At 34.6% G+C, this 21,671-nt stretch overlaps 3 protein-coding genes across 7 annotated transcripts; 1 reads left to right on the forward strand and 2 right to left on the reverse strand.

The window, feature by feature from the left end:
* Positions 1-5,931: 5,931 nt before the first annotated feature.
* On the reverse strand, positions 5,932-7,694 carry Coq5 (ubiquinone biosynthesis protein COQ3, mitochondrial). The gene is made up of 5 exons (XM_012374146.2): positions 7,432-7,694; positions 6,781-7,190; positions 6,543-6,631; positions 6,336-6,459; positions 5,932-6,182 (listed from the first exon to the last, which is right to left on the reverse strand). Exons 1-5 carry the CDS (start codon positions 7,610-7,612, stop codon positions 6,093-6,095), a joined length of 894 nt encoding a protein of 297 aa, XP_012229569.2. The 5' UTR covers positions 7,613-7,694; the 3' UTR covers positions 5,932-6,092.
* A 625-nt stretch (positions 7,695-8,319) lies between these two features.
* Positions 8,320-14,653, forward strand: Hcs (holocarboxylase synthetase-like protein). 2 transcript variants are annotated; one of them, XM_067352471.1, is made up of 16 exons: positions 8,320-8,494; positions 8,963-9,188; positions 9,482-9,621; positions 9,705-9,872; positions 9,964-10,120; positions 10,192-10,587; positions 10,674-10,719; positions 11,295-11,399; positions 11,491-11,817; positions 11,912-12,278; positions 12,405-12,587; positions 12,771-12,900; positions 12,980-13,140; positions 13,279-13,393; positions 13,490-13,706; positions 13,791-14,653. In XM_067352471.1, the coding sequence occupies exons 2-16, from the start codon at positions 9,035-9,037 to the stop codon at positions 13,987-13,989; spliced, it is 2,865 nt and encodes a 954-aa protein (XP_067208572.1). In that variant the 5' UTR covers positions 8,320-8,494; positions 8,963-9,034; the 3' UTR covers positions 13,990-14,653. The 2 variants fall into 2 exon arrangements, with proteins under 2 accessions (XP_067208572.1, XP_067208574.1); XM_067352473.1 differs by having other exon boundaries at positions 11,933-12,278.
* A 268-nt stretch (positions 14,654-14,921) lies between these two features.
* On the reverse strand, positions 14,922-21,656 carry ClC-c (chloride channel protein 3). Of its 4 annotated transcripts, none has more exons than XM_067352477.1 (11): positions 21,499-21,656; positions 20,678-20,790; positions 19,721-19,898; positions 18,488-18,831; positions 18,209-18,370; positions 17,809-18,096; positions 17,475-17,657; positions 17,178-17,392; positions 16,487-17,047; positions 16,028-16,405; positions 14,922-15,952 (listed from the first exon to the last, which is right to left on the reverse strand). In XM_067352477.1, the coding sequence occupies exons 2-11, from the start codon at positions 20,774-20,776 to the stop codon at positions 15,862-15,864; spliced, it is 2,499 nt and encodes an 832-aa protein (XP_067208578.1). In that variant the 5' UTR covers positions 20,777-20,790; positions 21,499-21,656; the 3' UTR covers positions 14,922-15,861. The 4 variants fall into 4 exon arrangements, with proteins under 4 accessions (XP_067208578.1, XP_012230060.1, XP_067208579.1 ...); XM_012374637.2 differs by having other exon boundaries at positions 18,488-18,837; XM_067352478.1 differs by lacking the exon at positions 20,678-20,790 and having other exon boundaries at positions 18,488-18,837.
* Positions 21,657-21,671: the final 15 nt, after the last annotated feature.

Here is a 21,671-nt window from a genome sequence, read left to right on the forward strand (position 1 = left end):
AAAAGAGAGCGAGAAAAACAAACAGAAAGAAAGGGACAATCGGTAGAAAGCTTTTTGCTTCTCGTCGGAGCGTCGCCGCGTAACATGTAAACAAATGCAACTTTGAAAATTCCTCGCGTGTCGACTGGTTTCGCGATGACAACGCTTTTTTGCCGCGACACGAAAAGTAGATCACGAGCGAAACGAGTTCGCCAACTCGGACGCAACCGTGCGACGATCGGCCGACGAAAACGTCAGCCTTGCTAGGTGACGGTGTTCTCTCACGCGCATTCGAGGTCCCTCGGCCCACGCGTACACGTAGACAAAGAAAGGCTACAATCATAGAGATTAGAGAATGACATAATAATAAAAGTACGATACGAGCCTCCGCATCGGCTCTGCGCAACTCCAGCGCTTATCTTCTAATTTAACGACGCCACAAGTCAGATAGAAAAAAGAATAAAAATTATAATTTCGAAAATGTTTCGCAGCAATCCCGCGGTTTTATGCCTAACGCCGACTAATTAAAAAAAGTAAAAGCAGCGTTTCTTTCGTCTAATTTCGGCATAAAATTTTTATAGCCTGCCGGTGTTACGGTGAATTTTATTGTCGCGGCCTTCGTCGCGAAACTGAAAGTCTTCCTTCCGCGCGAGGAAGTTTTTTCAAGAGACAGAGAGAAAGAAAGAAAGAGAGAGAGAGAGAGAGAGAGAGAGAAAGGGACCTCGAAATCCATTTGACCCGAATATTCGACGCGTACGCGCGGGGACGCGATCCACGTTTTCTTTTTCCTCAGTCGAGGAGGAATTGAACTTTCCCGAGACGAAGGAAGCGCCGCATCTTCCTCCCTTTGTCGCTGTCTACGGCGCGTTCTCTCCTTCTTTTCACCGCGGATCTAGATCCTTATCAATCGCTCGGGATTCTCCGATCGGAAGCCGGGCTCCATCGAGGCCGAGGACGAGCACGCGAGAGAGAGTCGCGCCAACGACACATCCACGTACCGAGCTCCGCGCGAATTAATGAAAAGAGTTATCGGCACGAATCATCTGCAGAATCTGCCGTTAAGCGTAATTTACGCGATGTCTTTTTTTTTAATTTTCTTTTACTAGCGGCGCGGATTTTAATAGCCTGCTCTAAAGAGAAATGTCATGCGCCTCAAAACGCTAGTAAACTAGTTGATGACGGCTTTCGCCGTCATCGGGTTATAAAATATTCCTTCTTTGTAAATAGTTTTCTAATACTTTCAAACAGACGCGCTGGATGCTGCCTGAAGAATCATTGTACTTTCCGCTGATAAATCCGACATTATACATTGTGAAGAGCTTGGAAAAATTTACACAAATAAAATATTACAAATTTACGCAATTTTATCAACTGCACACTGATTATTTAGCGTACCTGCGTTATTCATCGTGTAATTTTTACATTTGATTTGTGTAAACTTTTTATTACAATGTACACGGAAAAATATTGATCGGCAGATATTACTTTGATCGCTTCTAAACCAGCGCAGCGTGAAACATAAATGTAATATAATTTGCGTCAGGTGCTCGGCGGACAAATTAGACGCCCGAGCGTATACGCTCGTCGCGAATGTAAAACGCCACGCATCGCGCTTCTTTTTCCGCGACCGTTATGCAACGCCGTGTGTACGTAACGCAACTTTGTTCCACATATACGTTTGTATCGTAGAATATAATGATAATGGTAGAATATTTTCATAAATTTTACGCGTTCTCTCTCGGGGCAAAACGCTAAACCTTAGTCGCACGCTCGAGATAGTGAAATTGAGGGAGATCGGCGGATAACGCGGCGCTCTCCGATCGCTCTCCGAAACAATATAATCCGTGTGCACTTCAGTCCGCGAAAAAGTTCACTGCTCTGCTCTAAATGCAAATACGACATAATAAGCCATGTAGGAATCGATGGTTTCCTTATTGAAAATATCGAACAATCAGGCGCGAGTGGAAGTTTTCCCCGCTTGCCGCGGAGCAACGGCATATAAATTAACATTGTGCAATATTTATTGCGAGAGGTAATCGAGCAGATCGTAAGAAGCCGAACGTAAGGAGAGCTCGTTACAGCTCGCTCGAAGGTAAGAACGAAATGGGAACTCGCTCGATCGACCACGATACCGTACCGTACGTTTCGCCGTGTAATAGAGCCGCGAAACGATATCGAGCAACAAAGGGTCGTCCGAGCGGTCGAAGGCGAAATCACCAACGATCAGCTGGCCACGTTGTGCGAAACGCGAGATGCAGGCCTCAGATAGCGTCAAACCGCGTGACATTCGACAAGTGAGTTACGACTTACAAATAACTCGACTTGCAAGTAACTCGTTTCGCGAGAAACTTGATGACGAAATTCGAACGGCGGACAGCGCGTTTCAGGAAGATTTAATCGAGAAAAGTAATGATTGAAGAAATCTAAATCATTCGCGTCAACATTTTTCTAATTTTTCTTCCTTCTCTTTTCTATTAATACTCTCTGCGCGGGCTGGATGCTTCGAGGACGGCGGGCAGTCTCTCCGGCTGGAGAATAGAGATCCTTCTCCTTTCTACCTTCAAGCGTCTATCGCGGGACGTCCGGCCGAATTGCGCGGGATCGACGAATCGGGATACAATTTTCCCGCTCACCTCGGGCCTTACGCGGTTTAATTACATGCCCCTTCGCTCTTACTCGGGCCACGCGGCTGCTTAGTAAAAGCGCGCAACCGAGGACACCGTTCTTCATTCTCTCGAGTCATTATCTCATCACCTGTCGTATCTTTCACCGTACGAATTTCGTCGGACCGGTTTGCATCTCATTTATTTGCGCGAGAATATTTCGACTCGACTTTGTCTCGAGAGAGACGACGGCTTTATTTACACACTTATTTCGCCCATCGATAATGAGAAAAAAATTGAAAAATAAAATAGCAAATCTATTCGTTTGAATATATCGAGTGAATTATGAAAATGAATATGACGTAGCGTGTACATTGCGAGCTGTAATATTGAACGTGAGACTCGTTGACGTTGATATAATGCATCGATGTGCCTCTTTCTTCTTGTTTTTTTTCGATTTGATCGGTCTGTGGCGTCATATTTCCGCGCGGATAATCGTCTTATAATTGTAATGCCACGAAGAGAAGCGCTATGTAGGTAGACGCCGAGTGCCAAGTTATCTCTATCTAAGCACTTTCTCTCCTTTCCAATACTATCGTTAGATAGTAATATCCAAATGTTGTCGAATGCTCATCAAAAGGCTCCGTTAAATAGAACCAGCATTTGCAAGTTTCGGTTAAATCAACAGGCGAATTGCGTAACGCGCCTTTCGCAAGCTTAATTGTACGGTTCCTTATTTACCGCGTATTACAATATTAAAGAACCTGATAAGCGCACCGCGCATACAATTTCGCGCGGCGTATGATAATTTCGCAACCGTTTTTAAATATCTGAAAATCTTTATCAGAAAAACGGTACAAAGAGTCATTAGTGCAGAAATTAGATATATTGCGTCACCAAATTACGACGCTCGGTGCTCTGGAACTCTGGAGATCCACAGATAATATTAATAATTATGTAACTGCGCCGCGGGAAGACAATAAGTTTCCTTCGGATGTTATCGAGACGTACGGTATCGTCCATCTCCGTGCCGATCGAGCGCTCTCTAAAACTTTTGCAAGCTCATCAGCGCGAAACGGAAACACCTCGGATCCCACCTCCTGGGAACTCGATAGCGCGACTCGGAGCGCGCCGTCTTACTCTCGATTAATCGGTGCAATCATCGCGTAATTCTCGCGTCTGCTGATGTAATCTGCAACTGCTGACACGATTCGTCCTTTAATGGACGAAATAATTGGTGCGCGAAGTCGAGGTTTCGCGATGTACACCAACGCCCGCATTACGCTATCGAAATCGGGAGACATTAGTTTTTCGTTATCGTTTCGCTTCCCGATTTTTATCGCAAGAAATCGTGTACTTGAGAAAAAAGTATAATACGATAAAAAATTCATAGATAACATGATGGATCAGAATGATGCACGCGCTATGAAACTTAAGTAAATATACTATAGATTGCATATGTTTTAAAATTTTACCGAACAGAATTATTTTGTATTATTAGAGCTTCATCGAATCTGATCACTAAATAATTAAAAAAATCGCTGCTTTAATGTATTCAACATGTAACGACGCGCGCAAGATTTTGATAGAAATATAATTAAAAGCATAGTTCGTCAATTATATATATATATATATATATATATATATAGGAAGACAATCATACGCAAGGTATCTCTCTTTCTCTCTCTCTCAAGCGGTGTGTTGTATAATAATGTAACGCAAATTCTCGCTAGATGTATATAAACCGTAGACCGAAGCCGTGGCGAGGCATTATATACTTTCCAGGAAGTATCCAAGGCGGAAGGGGCACGCGGTCGCCGGGGTCAGTAAAATCGATATATGCGCTTGGTACAAGAAGCTGCATCGCGACTCTACATCTTTGTCCTGTGCAATCAATCGCGCGCTTTCTTCCGGTTAGAGCCATCTCTCATTTCATCACTCATCTTCCCGCTTTATCTCAAGAGAGTTTCGGTTTCCGTTTAAAAAAAAACTTTTTTTTTCGTAGAGCAATATTATAATGTAATTAACTGCTAATGTTGCAGCATAAAATCTTGACAAATCTTTATATGCAATCAATTATGTTGTATTCATAATTTGCGGAATAATGCTCGGATGGAAAATATTCAGAAGATTTATATGTGTTTGAAAACGCGTGTGGACTCTCGTGCCAACGATAATTATACAGCCATAAATCTGATCTTCCGCGAATGACATAACGTATCGGGAATACCAATCGAAGCGGAATCGTTGGCGCCGGTAACACCGGGAAGTAAGGAAAGGATGCGTCAATAATAGACCCAACCGACGCGAGTAAAGTACTGAAAAGTACTGTGGGAGCGCGACCAGGCATCATCGGCATTGGGAGGAATGCTTCTATAGCCGAAGAAAGTTAAGAATTTTCACCTCCTAGAGAAAGCACATCGCATGACGCATGTAGATATTACGCCACGTAGAATGAAGTTCCCCTTGCCACGGCGGCCTTCGAGATCCGTCGTTGTCGTTAACGGCGGCACGACACCTTCTCCCACTGGGTCGTCTGCCGCTTATCGGTGCGTTCAAACTTCCTCCTTGCCATCTTTTGCTCCCTGTTCTTTCGTAACGTCTCCTCTTTCCTTCCCTCGCTGTCATTTTAATCATGTGCTTTCGAGCGCGAGTCCATCAATCCATTCTTTCAATACAATAACTTGATTTTCTAAAATTTCTTGTATCCCTGACACAAAATGCAAATTCGATCATATATCTCTTTGAAGAAAGCGTCCAATGTGCTCCTTTTTTTCTTTATCGTTGAATCAAAATATCATATATTCGTGATACTTCGATATTTTACACGAGTATGCGACATTTGTCGTTCGCTTGTAACACTAATGTACCTTGTAACTGAAGCAAATTAATTAATCCAAGTTGTAATTAAAATTCGCAATAACATTTATGTAAGTTCAAGCGGCTAATCTTGAAAAACAAATTGCTATAATCGCTTTTGACTGTCCACTTAACTCGTTTCTCAGAATTGTGCCTCTTTGCACCGCCAGGTCCATGAATTACGAGAGAGCGATCCGCGGAAATGACCCGCGTAGAAATGCGTAGTAACGTAAATCGCGATAGGCTCCGTCGGTCGCATCACCTCAAGTACGAAGCACCCAAGAGTCGCACGACTCTTACGCAATACAGCGGGTTGCAGGCATAGAGTGATTACGCAGTAGGCAAGCAAATTTCACACTTGGACAGGTAACGGTAGTCCAAATATACAGAAAAATAGTTACTGCAATACCGCGTTGACATCACAAAGAAATTACATATAATTTTGGAGAACAACTGCTGATAAATCAGCGACGAAATTATGACAAAATAATCATGACGCGAATATTTATATAATTTATTACTTAGAACAATTTTATAATGATGAAAAATATACAATTTTCGTAACAGAAAAATGAGTAATACTTATTAAGGAGAAAAATTTTACTATTTATCTCATTTGTACTTTAGCACCAAACTATATTCAAATCTTGTTTATAATTTAAATCCCGAGTGGATAGCTACCGTACCAAACGTGAGATTTCTATAAGTCACGTTTCTAAATCCTGCAGTCTCGATCATATACTGAAAAAAATGCCAAAATTAAAAATAAATACTATTCAAAGTAAGAACTATATTACAAATTTTTTTTTTTAATTTAATTGAAACAAATTATTGAATAATGCTAGAACCTATTATTATAATTTATAAAAAGTAACAAAATGTAAAAAAATTTACCTTAAAATCCTCTTGATTTGGAAATCTCCTTATGCTTTCTACTAAATATTGATAAGGTTTCCATTGTCCTGCAATCAATTGTCCCATCACAGGTATGATTTGAAAGGAATATTGATCATATAACCTGAAACAGATATTTGAAGAAGTTTTGTTGTAGTTTAGTTTTTTTATATATTATGAAAATTTTATATTATTTAAACCACATACCATTTTAAGGTTTTATTGTTGACATGGCTAAATTCCAGACATAAAAATCTCCCTCCTGGCTGTAAGACTCTATACGCCTCAGACAGTACCTTATTATGTAATAGAATACAAAAATTAACATGGCATTCAAGTTTTGAAATTCATATTATATAACATATGACAAAGCATATAACAAAGTAATGTATCTTATAGCTTTATGTGACATGAATAATTAATAGATTATAAGTGTTACAAACACCTTATCGATATGTGTCACATTCCTTATTCCAAATGCTATTGTATAGGCTGTAAATGATTCCTCTTCGAAGGAAAGATTTTCCGCGTTCTCCTGCTTCCAGTTAACATCACAATTGTCCGGCAATAAATTCAACCTACTTGCCCGCTTTTTTCCAACATCTAGCATATGTTGGTTTATATCACACACAGTTACACAGCTACGTATATTATGTGGATTCGGTGTGTTCTTTAGAAAATTTATATACCGGAATGTAATGTCGCCTGTGCCACCGGCGGAATCTAAGAGATGGGTACCATGGGTCGGGCCTAATTCTTGTATAAAAATATCCTTCCAAACACGATGAATACCCATACTCATTGCATCATTCATTTTATCATAAGAATTGGCAACATTCTCAAATACATCATACACTAAAAGAAACATGAATCAAATTTAATACTCGCAATGTGAATTGCTAAAACAAAACTTAGATTAGTTATTTGTAACTATACTACTTACATTTTTCTTCAAAATAAAATATGTACAATCAAGCTTATAACAAAAAAAAATTGTTTAAGTACAAAAAGACAGAGTAAAAAGTAAATATTTAGCTCGCTTATAACATTTATCAACTTTTCGTAATAAAATAAAGAAGAAATGAATAGTCTTTACCTTTCTTCGTCTTTTCACTCGTCTCGACTGTTTGGAAACCGAAATGTGTCGTATTCTCATTACCCTCTGAAAATGTGCTCGCTGCTTTTGAATAACTACGTTTAACGACGGTGATTCTTAAATACTTGCTTAACATCCGACCTTCCTTCATAATATTTCTGCAAAAATTGGTGCAACTCATCTTACCACACACGTGTTAGTAAACGATTCAAAACAATCACTTGACATATGAATATATGAGCACGACCATAGAGTATAACACAGTCAGCCAACAGCTGTGAACGACAAAGCCTAGGGACTTTTAGATTTGTTCTGCAAACGCGGCAGAATGATTCGAGACAAGTCCAGTTTCCAATTTGCTCATCTAATTTGATCAATAATGCATGCGTGATTTAGAATTTATGACAGAATTCTATTTATGATTTTAGAAATCTAATACAGAGAATATTTTCAAAGACTAAAGTACAAATACCGTACGAAATATATGCGTGTATCATAACAATACGTATTTTGTAGATATATATTCTTTAAATGTTCCATTACATAAAATTGTAAAATATGAATTTAAATCTGAATAAACTATCATCTCCACTAGTTGAAAGGGCAAACGTAATTTATTCGTTTTGAAATGTGAAATATGAATTTCAAATTTGTTTCTTTGATTGTTTACAAAATCTTTCGTAACTACGGGCTCTTGCGTACAGAACGCGTAACGCGCTTGCCGCGTGGCAAGCGATAGCCAATCAATTTACAGCTTTACCGTAAAAACATAAGATTGATTGGCTAGCATGTCGTGTTGACCGCGCGGTCAACGCGTTCTGCGTGCAAAACCCTATCGCTATTTCGCTTCGATGCTGCTTCTGCGCACTATTATAATATATTCTACTGCACATTATATGCGTGGCAAGATCAGTTTCGTAGTGGATCACGGTGTAGGAGGATCGTTGCAGGACGAAGTGTAGCTTTAGATTTGTATTACATATAAGTTTTTGCTGATTCAAATGGATAGTTATTAGCGTTTCTGCCTTTATTGACTACAGTTGTCTTCCCATATCATTTGCGAGTACGTTACTTAAAAAGAATCAGTTATCATTCTGTTTGTTGCATCTAAATTGTAATGTATATATTTTTCAATTGAAAAATTTGTGGAAAAAATATCTTGACAATTTTTATAAAAATATTTAATCGATATTTTATATTTTTTAGTGAATTATTCATAATAATTTTATTTTGAAATCACTAGATTTAAATTTAATATCATACTTATTAGTATTAGTGTGTATCATTTTTATTTTTAATGTTATATTGTGTAATTTTAAGTATAATTAACTCACCATTATATCAAAATTATATAATATATTATACTTAATCATATCTTGTTAAACGTATATGTTTAGATTTGAATTAAATATTATTTCTCTCTCACATGACCTCCTTCGAAGAGATATATATTTTATAAATAAGATGACTTGTACTTTCTTAAATGTGTTTATGTTACATGTTCTTACATAGAGTGATTATTATTTTTCAGAAGAAAGCAAAGACTGTTTTTATGGAAGATACAACCTTGTAAAAGATTTTGAAAATTATAACGCATTTGAAAATGCTGATAACATTGATTTATATGTTTGCTACATATGTGCAATCAAAGAAGATATCATCTGTAAAAAAACAATTACTCAATAGTTTGAAGGAGGAAGAGTATTCCATTTTATTTTATGATGTATCTCAACATAAACTTGTAGAAGAAAAGAAAGGTAATTATAAATATCGTTTAATGTACCATAGATTTTGTTACATAACTTATCAATAATGTTATATGTCTGCCAATATAATTTGTAGATATTTTAACAAATATTGTAGATAACGTGTTTAAAAAATGTTTTATTTTGTTCAAACATCTTTTTGCAATCAATAGAAAGTTTTATATAAATGTATGCCAAAAGCATCTATTTTATATCTGTAATAGTTATATCTTTATACTGATTTATTATTATAAAAAAAACATATTAAACAAATTAATAATATATTATTTTACAATGATTTCAAGAATCGATTGAGTTAGAGCAATCAGATGATATAGTTGGAAGTCCTACTGCATGTATTACCGTTTCTGACTGGAGGTATGCAGAAATTAAAGAATCATTATGGCAACATGCAGATAGGGAATTATATACTGTATATCCTCAAGTATGTATATTAGACGCACTATTTTACTCATTTTTATAAATATGCAATACAGCAAGACTAATATTATACTATTACTTTATTAGCAAAACGTTACTTTAGCACAATGGTCTATTTTTCCGCTTGGAAATGTGACTCATCCCTTGCGTTCAAATAATTTGTTTAAGATTTCAAATGAATCTGAACGTAAATATCACTTTCTTGTACAATCTGAGCGTAAAATTTACCCCCCGGCCTCATCAAACTTTATAAAAGTATAGTATTCAAGTTTTTATTGCTGTCTTTTCTGTACACATTATTACATAACTGTTATTACTTTGTGAATAATTCTGTGTGTTATTTCAGTTGGAAGATTATGGTCTAATTGTATCGTTCACAACAGATAAATCATATATATATTTTATTCTAGAGACGGATATTGATCATATAACAAATTTTTTAATTACGGTGATGCAAGGACAATATTATATTAATAACGGCTTAAATTTAATACGTGTATTATGTACGTATCGTATTTGCATTTTGAAATATAGTATACTGCAATAATTTCACTTTTTGGCTTTATCTTTTCAGCTGTTGTGTCATCGGATAAATCAATTGTACCATGTAACATACCCTGCCTAGAGAATCATCTGTCGCAAGAATGTAAGATACTTGATTCTTCAAAGAGTGATGACTTACATGAAGAGAAAAATGTTACTTGTACAAGTACTTGTAGTTCCCCCTTAAAAGAAGTTGATCTCCCTTTATCTTCAAAAGAAGATGGTGCCCCGCTATCTTCAAAAGAAGATGGTGACCCCTTATCGTCAAAAGAAGATGATGTCCCGTCATCTTCAAAAGATGGTCCTCTTCCATCTTCAGAAGAAAATGGTCCTTCATCTTCAAAAGAAAATGGTCCTCCCCCATCTTCAAAAGAAGACAATCGCCCCCCGTCTCCAAAAAATAAAGACTCTGGTGAATCTTCGGACGGTAAGACAACATTACGCATAGTGTAAAATTTGTCAGTATATTTACAAGTATATTTTTTAATTATTTTCTTTCAAATTGATTTACAGGGAAATGTATGTCTAGTGCTGAGGAAGACACAATTGAATCAGAAATGTAAGTACATTTTTGAAAGAGAGAGAGGGAGTGTGTGTGAGAAAGTGAGTGAGTGAGTATACATATTCTAAAATAAGCAGATATTATTTTGATCATTATGAGAGTGGCTCTTATATAAAGGAGATTTTGCATCCTTGCGGTAAATATTGAAACATTGATATGGTAACACATAATATTGAATATTCTATGATATTTTATTGCTTTTCGTGGCATTTCACGATATATTTCAAGTTTATGATCGCTCAGTATTTGTCGCTACAAGCAAACAAATATCAAATTCGACTGTGCAACGTATTATCATTAATTTTTTATATAGAAAAAATGTTAAGTGGCTAAAATTTTGCTGAGATTGCAAGAACAATTTGGCAAAAATTTATCAAAGTCTCATGTAAGCACGTAGAATACGATTTTTATTAACGATCGCGATAAAATAACAAATTTTATAAGTTAAAAAGTCTAGAATGACCCATTCTCATCTTTCGATAATTACCGCAACGAAGTCTTATGATGCAGAAAAATATATAATAGAATCCAAATGTAATGCAATAATTATACGAATATTATATTAATTCCAGTTTCGATCGAATACCTCGATCATCAAATATACTTGTTTATGCGGACTGTGAAGAAAACATGCGTAATGTAAAGAATCTGGTAGAGCATATAGTAAGTCCATGGAGGTATGTTGTTTAAATTTTATAACACGCGTTTGAACAAACCCTTTCTGTACACGAAATGATTAATTTCAAACAATTGTTTTGTCTCTTTTAGATATACTGTGTACACATTATCAACAAACGATGCTCACTCGAATAATTGGAAAGATGATGCCGCTTTAGTTATTGCTGCCGGCAATTTTGATGCGCAAATTATTCGTCAACTTGTAGAATACGTCGTACGAGGGGGTAAACTTCTTGCACTTTGCTCCAACATGCTGCACACCCTAATACCAATATTTAAGACTGCAGAAGTGTATGAAAGCAAACTCGTTAAGTTTTCGTACGATACATTTAAAAATATCGATATGGTGCACGACATCTTTTGCTACCAAGCGTCTCCCGTACGAGCCCGTTTTTCTCAAGGAAATGAAGAAGCAAGGTAATAAATTTTTTCTGTCTATTAAATAATGCAATTATAAAAAAAAAGAAAGAAACAGTATTGAACTAACTACAGATGTAAAAAAACATTTAAGACACGATTTTTTTTCGTTCAGAGCTTCTGAACTAAAACTTCCGGCGATAATTGAAGTTAAGGATAAACAAAATGAGTCACATACATTTAGTGTGATAGAATTGGGTAGAGAAGAAACGTGGCACAATCCAAGTTTATTGCTCGCAACTCTACCTACCACCAACGGTAAAATAGTGTTCTCCCAAATTCATTTAGAAACAGATCCAACGCATTATGCAACCGAGGAGACGAGTATCGCTATGCTCAAAAGGAGTGACAATGCGCGTTTCGAAATAGTCCGTCATCTGTTTAAAAACCAATTTAAGTTGGACATAACTCATGAACCACCTGTAAAATATACTCCAGCTTACTTTTTAGGCCTAGTGGAGGTATGTCTACATACTTAACAATAAACAGTCCTAAAAATAATGGCAATCGTTACAGATATAATTAGCATTTAAAGATTTTACAATTTATTACATTCTGAAAGTGTAAGCATCTTGTTATATTTGTAGAAAAAAAGAGAAATGCTGAAAAATTTGAAGAGTAAATTTATACCGGATTATGTGTTAAAAATGCCGAAATTAAGCGTCCGGTTTTGCCATGCCAGAGCAGCAAATGTACCTGCATCATGTACTTTTCTTCCCGTTTTGATGTATATGTGTCCAATTGGATTCAATACCGTATCATATTTTGATGTAAGTTTTACTATTATACTTTGTGCACATTTAGCAGTTTATTTTATTTGTTGCATTACATATAACTATCAACATAGTTAAATTAATTTAATTAATTTTAAAAAGGAAGATATATATATATATATATATATATAGTTTTCAACACTTAGGACTAAATTTAATGAGAATTAAACATTGTTCTAGAATCTCCACACAGAGAAAATAGGTCGTTTAGTAATATTCTCGGATGTCCTAACGTCGTCTATGGATGTAACTGGCACCAAACTCGAACACGGTTTGGCGGTCATCGCACGACAGCAAACAAAAGGAATCGGTATTATTTCCATTTTTTTTTTCATGTTTATTTGTTGTATGTACATGCAGAAAAATTATAATCACTGATCTTTTTTTAGGACGAGCCGGTAATACGTGGCTTAGTCCAAAAGGTTGTGCTATGTTTACCGTACAAGTTCACATTCCTAAGGATTCATTTCTCGGCAAACGTATCACAATTCTACAACATGTTGTTACTGTAGCAGTTATATCAGCTATAAAGTCGAGACCAGAATACGAGGTATTCTTATAATTCTTTTTTTATTGCTCTTTTGATCTTATACTTTCTACAAAAATTCCACATCTTTACATAATTTTTTAGTAAATGGTAATTATTGTAGTTAAATCAATTAATGTATTCAATAATTTATTATTTTAGGATATTAATCTTAGACTGAAGTGGCCTAATGATATATATGCCTATAAAAAGATCAAAATTGGTGGCACGTTCATTTCTACTACGGTTGAAGACTCATTGTATATTTGCAACATCGGTAAACCAAACAACGACAATATTAATAAAAATTTTATGAATAATAATATTGAATAATTTAATTTATTCAAAGTAAATGTACGAACGCGTATTTCAGGTGTTGGCGTAAATCTCGACAATGACGTACCTACAACGTGTATTAATAGTCTGATTAAGTTTTATAATAAAAAACAAAAGAAAAACACTCCACTAATTAAATACGAGGAATTCTTCGCATTTGTATTTGACGAACTGGAAGAGTTAATAGATGAGATACAAAGCAAACAAAGCCTATCTTGGTTCCAGACTCTCTATTACGAATATTGGTTGCATATGTAAGTAATTTCGAATAATTTACTTTGTTCACGCTGATATTTTGACAATGTTTGTATACACATTTGTATACTTTTTTTTGTTAGGAATTCAATGGTTTCGGTATTATCGGCACCGCCGCCATGTAAAGATGTTATAAATGGTACAATACAGGGAATCGATGATAACGGATTTTTATTAGTAAATAGATTAGATGATAAAAAACCTACTCAAATACATGTTCACCCGGACGGAAATAGCTTTGATCCTTTAAAAGGATTGATATTGCCGAAACAGAAAAATTAAAAATACTATACTTATTAATTGTTGCTGACTATGTATATCTAAATCAAAATTTGTCACATATACATATAATTACATGTATACAATATATACATATATATATGACATTATGTATATTTATGTAATATAAATATATATGTATATACAAAATGCATGCTTACATTCGTACATACAGATATATACATATATATATAATCCAGTATGTGAATGTATATACACTATATACATGCATATAGAGATATAGATATAACAGAAACAGGATATATAATAGAAACAGTGAAAAAAAATGTAAGAATATATACCACCACGTAACAGACTTGGGATTGAAAGAATCATCTAGTTCAGAATTTGATCAAATACATAGGATAATGCAAAATCGTTCACTGGTCATAAGTGCATAACAAGTGTGTTGTCATTTACACGCATTAATATCACATTTATATTCTTTTATTATTTTTCACCAATATATATGCATTTGCATTTGTATGTATGTAAGATGTACGTTGGTGGGTATTGTGATATGTTCCAAAAATGTATGAAGACTGAATTTTTTGTATTTATATATACAGCTATTATTTTATGTTTTATATTTTTAAACTATGTGAATTAATTGTGTATACAAATTGTAATTTTTTAATTAAAAACTTTTTAATTTGCATTAAATAATGCTTACTTAAACTGCTTCCAAATGATGTAAATGTATAAAATGTATCTAGCTACACATATATATCTATCTCATAAAAATACTTTCTTGAAATATCATATGTCTGTGCTAAGATACATCGGCTATGTTTAGAGAACGATTATGCAACGATTAGTGCGGGTTGCATCAGTTGTAATGTCGCGGTAGAATGTGATTTATAAAAATGTGATTGTTCTAATTTTTACTAAATTATTATATAACATTATAAAAAAAATTGAATTGAAAACGAATATTTAGTCAAATCACATGGGTGTCTATTTATTAATATAAAAACAAGACAAGGTTTATTTTAAAAGCTCGCATTATAATGCGTCGACCAATTTAGCGAAGAATATACATGTGTCCCGAATTCTTCTATGCAATAAAAACTTTCTATTATATATTATTTTCGGAAAACGGGATATATAATAAATACTTTAACATTTTCTTAAATTATCTTATTAAATAATTAATTAAAAATTAAATAAGATATAGATTGTGTATATAATTTTACATTCTATATTTTAAGGAAAAATATAATAGATATTTAGGGAATTAAAGTATATAAGGATGAGAAATATTGTTCAAGATATTATGATATATATATACACAATTAAACAATATTTATCGTTAACTTAATATTACAAGAATATTACAGATAACGTATATTTATGTAATTTTAATGCCATTCAGAAAATTGTATATTATAACAATATTACATGTATAAATAGTATATATATATATATATATATACTATAATATATATACTATATATACTATTATATATATTTTGCAAATTATATATATATATATATATATATATATATAATTTGCAAAAAAATGCACACATAGTAAATTATTTATAACACCAATTGTCAATGTAGTAATCATTTATCGACAATACAGAAAATAAAATTCAGCTCTAATCGGAGTACGATCAGGATTAATAAAATTTTAAGATTCCTATTTTGTTCAAACAAAAATTATACAAATTTAATAGTCTAAGTCTATTGCACGCTTATATTCTTCTTTCTACTTACATACAGTGTAATAATTTAAGTGTGCAGATAGATTGACGGAGAAGGCAAAAATACATAATTTTAATTGAATTTATATAAATTATTTCTGTATATATCGTTATTATTATGCATTGAATTAAGCGTCTCTCAAATTGGCTGTCGCAGCGGCATTGTTTAATTAAATAAAACGGAATTTGGATCCTCGTTATCGAGCTGCTTCACATGCCTCAAAACATCTTTCTTCGTAATCACTCCTAGAAGTCGTCTGCGCAAGAGAGATCACAATATTAGTTGAAATCGGCGAGCACGCCAATAGCACAGAAATGATTTCCACACTTACCCGTTATGTGTAACGAGAGTTTGGCGTAATCCTAATTTCCTAAACATATCAACTACAGTTTCCATAGGAGTTTGATCTGTGATGGTGATGGGGGCCATATCTAAGATTTTCTTCAACTTCAAAGGTGGAGGCGAATGGCTTTGGATGTTATTTCCGTTTGTAAATATGACTAATGATTGCCTGCTAATATCCTCGATCATTCTCTTGGCATTGGCGATGGCAAGATTAAGATCTCGCCGTAAAACAAAACCAACGAGATACTGAGATTCCTTAGAAACTATAACAGGAAAACCGTTATGCTCCGTTTCTTTAAGCAAATTCTCCACGTCCTCGACCGTCATTGAATCTTGAGTAAGAACGTGAAGAGCCTCGTTCCGCCTACAAAGTCGAGGAAAACAAAATATATATATATATATATATCATCAAATGTATACACAAAATGTATATCGTTTTACTCACTTAGGTTGCATGACATCCGCCGCCAGAGTTGTATGCTGAAATTCATCTTTGCTGTCCAGAAACGGGTATCCATTTAGACCAATATGGGCGTCGTAAATGCCTTGTTTTCCAAGCGCATCGCCGACCCATTTGCTCGCCATGGCCGCGGCCATTAGAGGTACAATGTACCGCACGCCGCCCGTCAACTCAAACATAATGACGACTAACGAGACCGTCATTCTCGTCACGCCACCGAGAACAGCGGCGGCTCCGACCATCGCGTACAGCCCAGGCGTTATACAGTCCACACCCATCGAACACTCCTCGCTGAACATCCATATGTGTGGATAATTATAAGCAAGCTGTTCCATGCCTATACCCACGATACGACCCATTATCGCTCCCAGACACAGGGACGGAATAAACAAACCGCATGGCACTTTCATGCCAAACGTGAATATCGTCATAATGAGTTTCAATATCAGCGCCAGTACGAGCAGCCATATCGCTTTGTAGACTCCTGGGCCAGCCGCGGCGATTTCAATCGCAGATTTTACGGCGGTGAAGTTCCTATTGTAATCGCTGTCGGGCAGAAAATTTCATACGTACGTTACACTACGTTAATGCGTAATGATACTTGATTTTCTCGATTATTTTACATTCCAGTTTTTAATGTGGTCATGATATATCGCCGATATATCTTTTTACTCACCATAACATATCCGCGTTTGATACGCCGCACTGACTAAACAACAAGTAAATGAGTTGACTGGTATTCATCCTTGTGTACGGATTGGGATATCCTATTACCGCTGTTACCACTGTTACGATTAACACCTCAGTGACGGGATATTGTCCTAATTTTGAAGTTTTACGATATCGGCACCAGAACAAATTTGCTTTGATAAACAATGTCGCTATTACTCCCTGAAAAATTTCACACGTGTATTTCTAGCAAATTCGATAACTTGCAATTGTAAATATTGCGTGTAAATAAAGTTTTACTCACTCCAATTATACCGAGCATTACAAAAGGAATTAGTTCAAAGAATATCCAAGGTTTATTATACTCTACATAAAACAATACTGAATGTTCATTTCCAAATGGATTTATGGAACGTAGCACGAAAGCAGCTATTAAAGCGCAGAAAAACGATCGCCATAAAGTCTTCAATGGAAAATAATAGCTGACCTAAAATAAACACATATCATTTGTACAGTGTGTTGCCTAAAACTTGAAAATATAAGTACAACCATGTGCAATAATTTAAATAAAACAATAAGGACCCTAAAACAAAATTATGTTATCTAATTTCTTTTAATTAATATATAATATATAATACCTCTTCTAAGCTGAATAGAACACCACCAATCGGAGCTCCAAAAGCAACAGAAACTCCTGCCGCGGCAGCTGCAGATAAGATTTCTCTCTTTTTCGCTTCATTTCTACCATACTTCGGGAATAGATAAGAAAATATATTTCCTATACAACATGCAATGTGGACCATGGGACCTTCCTTTCCCAAGCTTAAGCCTGCTGATACAGAAAGAATCAGACCTACTGACTTGATGATCAGCGTCCATTTACCGAGATATCCACGGATAATAAAACCACTCAAAATAGTTTTTATCTGAGAAAGAGAAAGTATGTAAATAGAATTAGAATAAATATTAAAACATATTAAAATGCAATAATATTTATGTATTTATAAAATTTATTTAAAAAAAATTTAATAGATTTACCTCAGGTATACCAGAGCCACATGCATAGGGTGCAAACATTCTCACTAGAGACGCAGAGAGTGCTGCAAACAGAAGGGCCCATGCTGTATAAAATAAGTATGAAATAGTGTAAGGCCCTGCACCCTCTTTTGATTGATTGAATACTTCGGGCCACGTCCACCACTGTGAAAAAAATGTTATATGTTAAACACGTCAATCGAGTGAAGAAAAAATTTGAAGCACGCAGCTTCAAAATTGTGTCAAGTTTATAGAGCATCAAGCATCAAGCATCCTATCTACCTGTGAACAATTTCCACCGTCAAACGTAGTTTCATTATAACTCCAACAACACTGCTCTTTATTTAGCCAGAAAGCTTGTGGACAGATGCCAAATTTCAGATCTGTCATCCAGGAAGCGCCAATATCTATAACACCAGCTGCCACTCCCGTGAAAAGTCCGACTAGTAAAACGCATAGCCATCCGGACCACGCGTCGTGAGCTCCTTTTATCAGACCCCAAATAGAATCGTGCTTCTTCTTCACGATATAACGATGTCGCATTCGATCTCGTGCGATATCACGCTGCCAATCGATGGTATGAAAGTCATCATACTGCCCAATGCCGGGTATATCATCGGAATCAACTGAAACTAATAAAATGGATCACACAATTTCATTAAGAGAATAAATATTTTACTTACAACGTGCGAGAAAACTTTTGAGAATTATACATTTGAATAATTCTACGCAAAAAAACTTTATAATATCATAAGTGAGACAATTATAAAGAATAATAAATATTTCTTTTATGTAATAATTTATTTACAATAATTTCTACATGTACGATAGATCATAAAATGTGAAATGTGTATTTAAAAAAAAGAGAAAAATGAGAAAACTATAATAAAATCTTTCAAATATTTTCATAAACAAAAATAAATTTCAATTTTTCATTATAATTGACTGGAGGATAAATGTGTGTAAATTATTATTTCATTAAATAGATAAAAAATGTACATTTAAAACTTGCCCATTTTTAATAAAATAGTGTTTTTATTAAATTAGAAATAATTTTAGCAAGCTGGTTTAAAAAACCAATATATTTACATCACAAGTATCTCTCTTTTGTATCTATATTTTAATTTTTTTATTAATTACTTTAGTTGGCATTATTTGTGTTAACTTACACATTTTGCTACTACGATATGCCTTGAGTATTAAATTTGATTCAATTGTTCAACTGGTATCACAGGATAGACGTCAGAGACTGGATGCACAAATCAAGACACACCTCTCAAACTTCTTCAGCAGGAAGAGATAATGTATAATGGTATTTCAAGCTAGGATATATATATCGAACCAACAGATATAAAACTATCAAATTTAACAACAAAATTACGCTAATGGGCTTATGCCTAGCTTTGTAAAACTTCTTGTACACTTTACAACGTTTGCTAAAAAAAAAATAAAAAGTCTATGTTTGATACTGAACAATGCGTGCATAAAATTATAAAAATTGCTTGAACAACTTACTATGGGAAGATGCATCATCAATGCGAACACAATCTGATAACACGTTATCCGAGTGATGAGATGTGTGGTGATTGATATCCAACATGTCGTCGTCGCTACTTAAATTTGTCTCACGTCTTATAGTGCCAGTGCGTAATCGTACATCTTCTGTATTACTGGTGTCACCATATTTTATGTTCTGGAAATCGCAAGATCAGCTATATTTATAAATTCTATATTTTCTTAAAAGGCTAGTTTTTTTTAGCATTTACACTATGTAGTTAAATCTTAGAAAAATGTCATTTTAGCGGGCACCGCGGAAGTATTTTTCATCCGAGGGGGCAAAATTTATAAAGGGGATACATAATACATTCATAATATATGTATATGTATGTAACTCCATTCAAACACCATATAGTAGGCCACTCAGTAGTATAAATGTGCGAAAAATATGCACAGATTTTTTGTTCTAATTAACTTAATGCGCTTAATTTTCTTCGTTATATAGTGTACTTCAATTGAACGAGTAAATAGTCAGAAAAAAGAAGACAAAAAAAGAAAAAAAAAACTTATTTTTCGACTTTCGATGTAAATATTTGATGCTCCATATTTTCAGTCATGAAATATTTGAAGAAAACAGAAAAATTTCAGGGGGGACGTAGCCCCCTCTGCCACCTCGGCGCCTTCCGCGGCGCCTGCATTTTAGTAATGTAAAATGTATTACATATATTTTGTACTAAAATTTGTATTAATGTAAAATTAATTTATCAATTAACAGCAACCAGAGATAAATATTAAGAAATATTTATCAATATTAAAAAAAACTTCTATCACTAATATATGCAATATATATATATACATAAAAGACTTACAACAACACCCAAGATTATTAAATAAAATAATAATTATTCATTAGAAAGGGTTTGGACTTAAGATTACATATATACAAGAAGATGCAGATTGAAAGTAACGACATACCTTTGCATCAACCGAATGATATGTTGTAACAGCATTTGCATTTGAGTGAGTAATTGGAGAATTTAAAGACGCTGTACCCTTCAGTGGAAACTTCTCCATGGCATCATGATAATCTAATTTTACACAAGAAAAATATTTTGCCGTTTTCAAAAGGATGTAAAGCTAATAAGAATCTAAGTGGCGGAAAAGTTGACGGCTACAATGCCACACATGGTACTAGTATTCTATTCACAAGCACATCATTAATATGCCATCAATCCGCTTTACCATGATCCTCTTTAATCCTACAAGTGGAAGCTATATAATATAATTAGAATAACATATGTATGATACTATAGCTCTTACAGACGTTATTCGTTTTAAAATATAGAAGTATGTCATAGAATTGCATGTGTAATAACATGAGTATGTCACAAAAACATTGCTTTTTTTTTTAAGAATCATCTTTGCGAGTTGCATCTTCTTGTGCAAAAAGAAATTTGCCGAAACACTGATCACACATTATCATGCCAAATTAATAATGTTGATAAATTGAAACTAATACATAAAAAATGTTGAAAAAAATCAAATAAAACACAGAGAGATGAAGTACAGTACAATCCAATTGGCACCATATGACAACTTTTCCTACACCTGTAAAATGTAAATACTGCCAAATGTTTTCTCGCAGATGAATTGAGTTTGAAAAACATGCTGACGCAGTAAAGTCAAACAAACTGCGTATTCTAGAGCTTACTTCTAAAGTTTCTTTGCACACAATGCTCCATACTTTGCATGAGGTTATCTTCATTATACAGCGTTAAGAGAACTGATAAACCTACCATTTTTAATGGAATGCGTCCTCGTGTTTTATCTATATATTGATTACAATGGCATGTTCCGGATTTTATTATATCAGATCAATTTGACAGTTTGCACGATAATACGACTTCATCGAATTGCACTGCACCTTCACCTATCACGTACACACCAATAAATGCCTTACATCGCTCGC

The sequence above is a fragment of the Linepithema humile genome, chromosome 3 (assembly GCF_040581485.1).
Source record: "Linepithema humile isolate Giens D197 chromosome 3, Lhum_UNIL_v1.0, whole genome shotgun sequence".
Lineage (NCBI taxonomy): Eukaryota > Metazoa > Arthropoda > Insecta > Hymenoptera > Formicidae > Linepithema > Linepithema humile.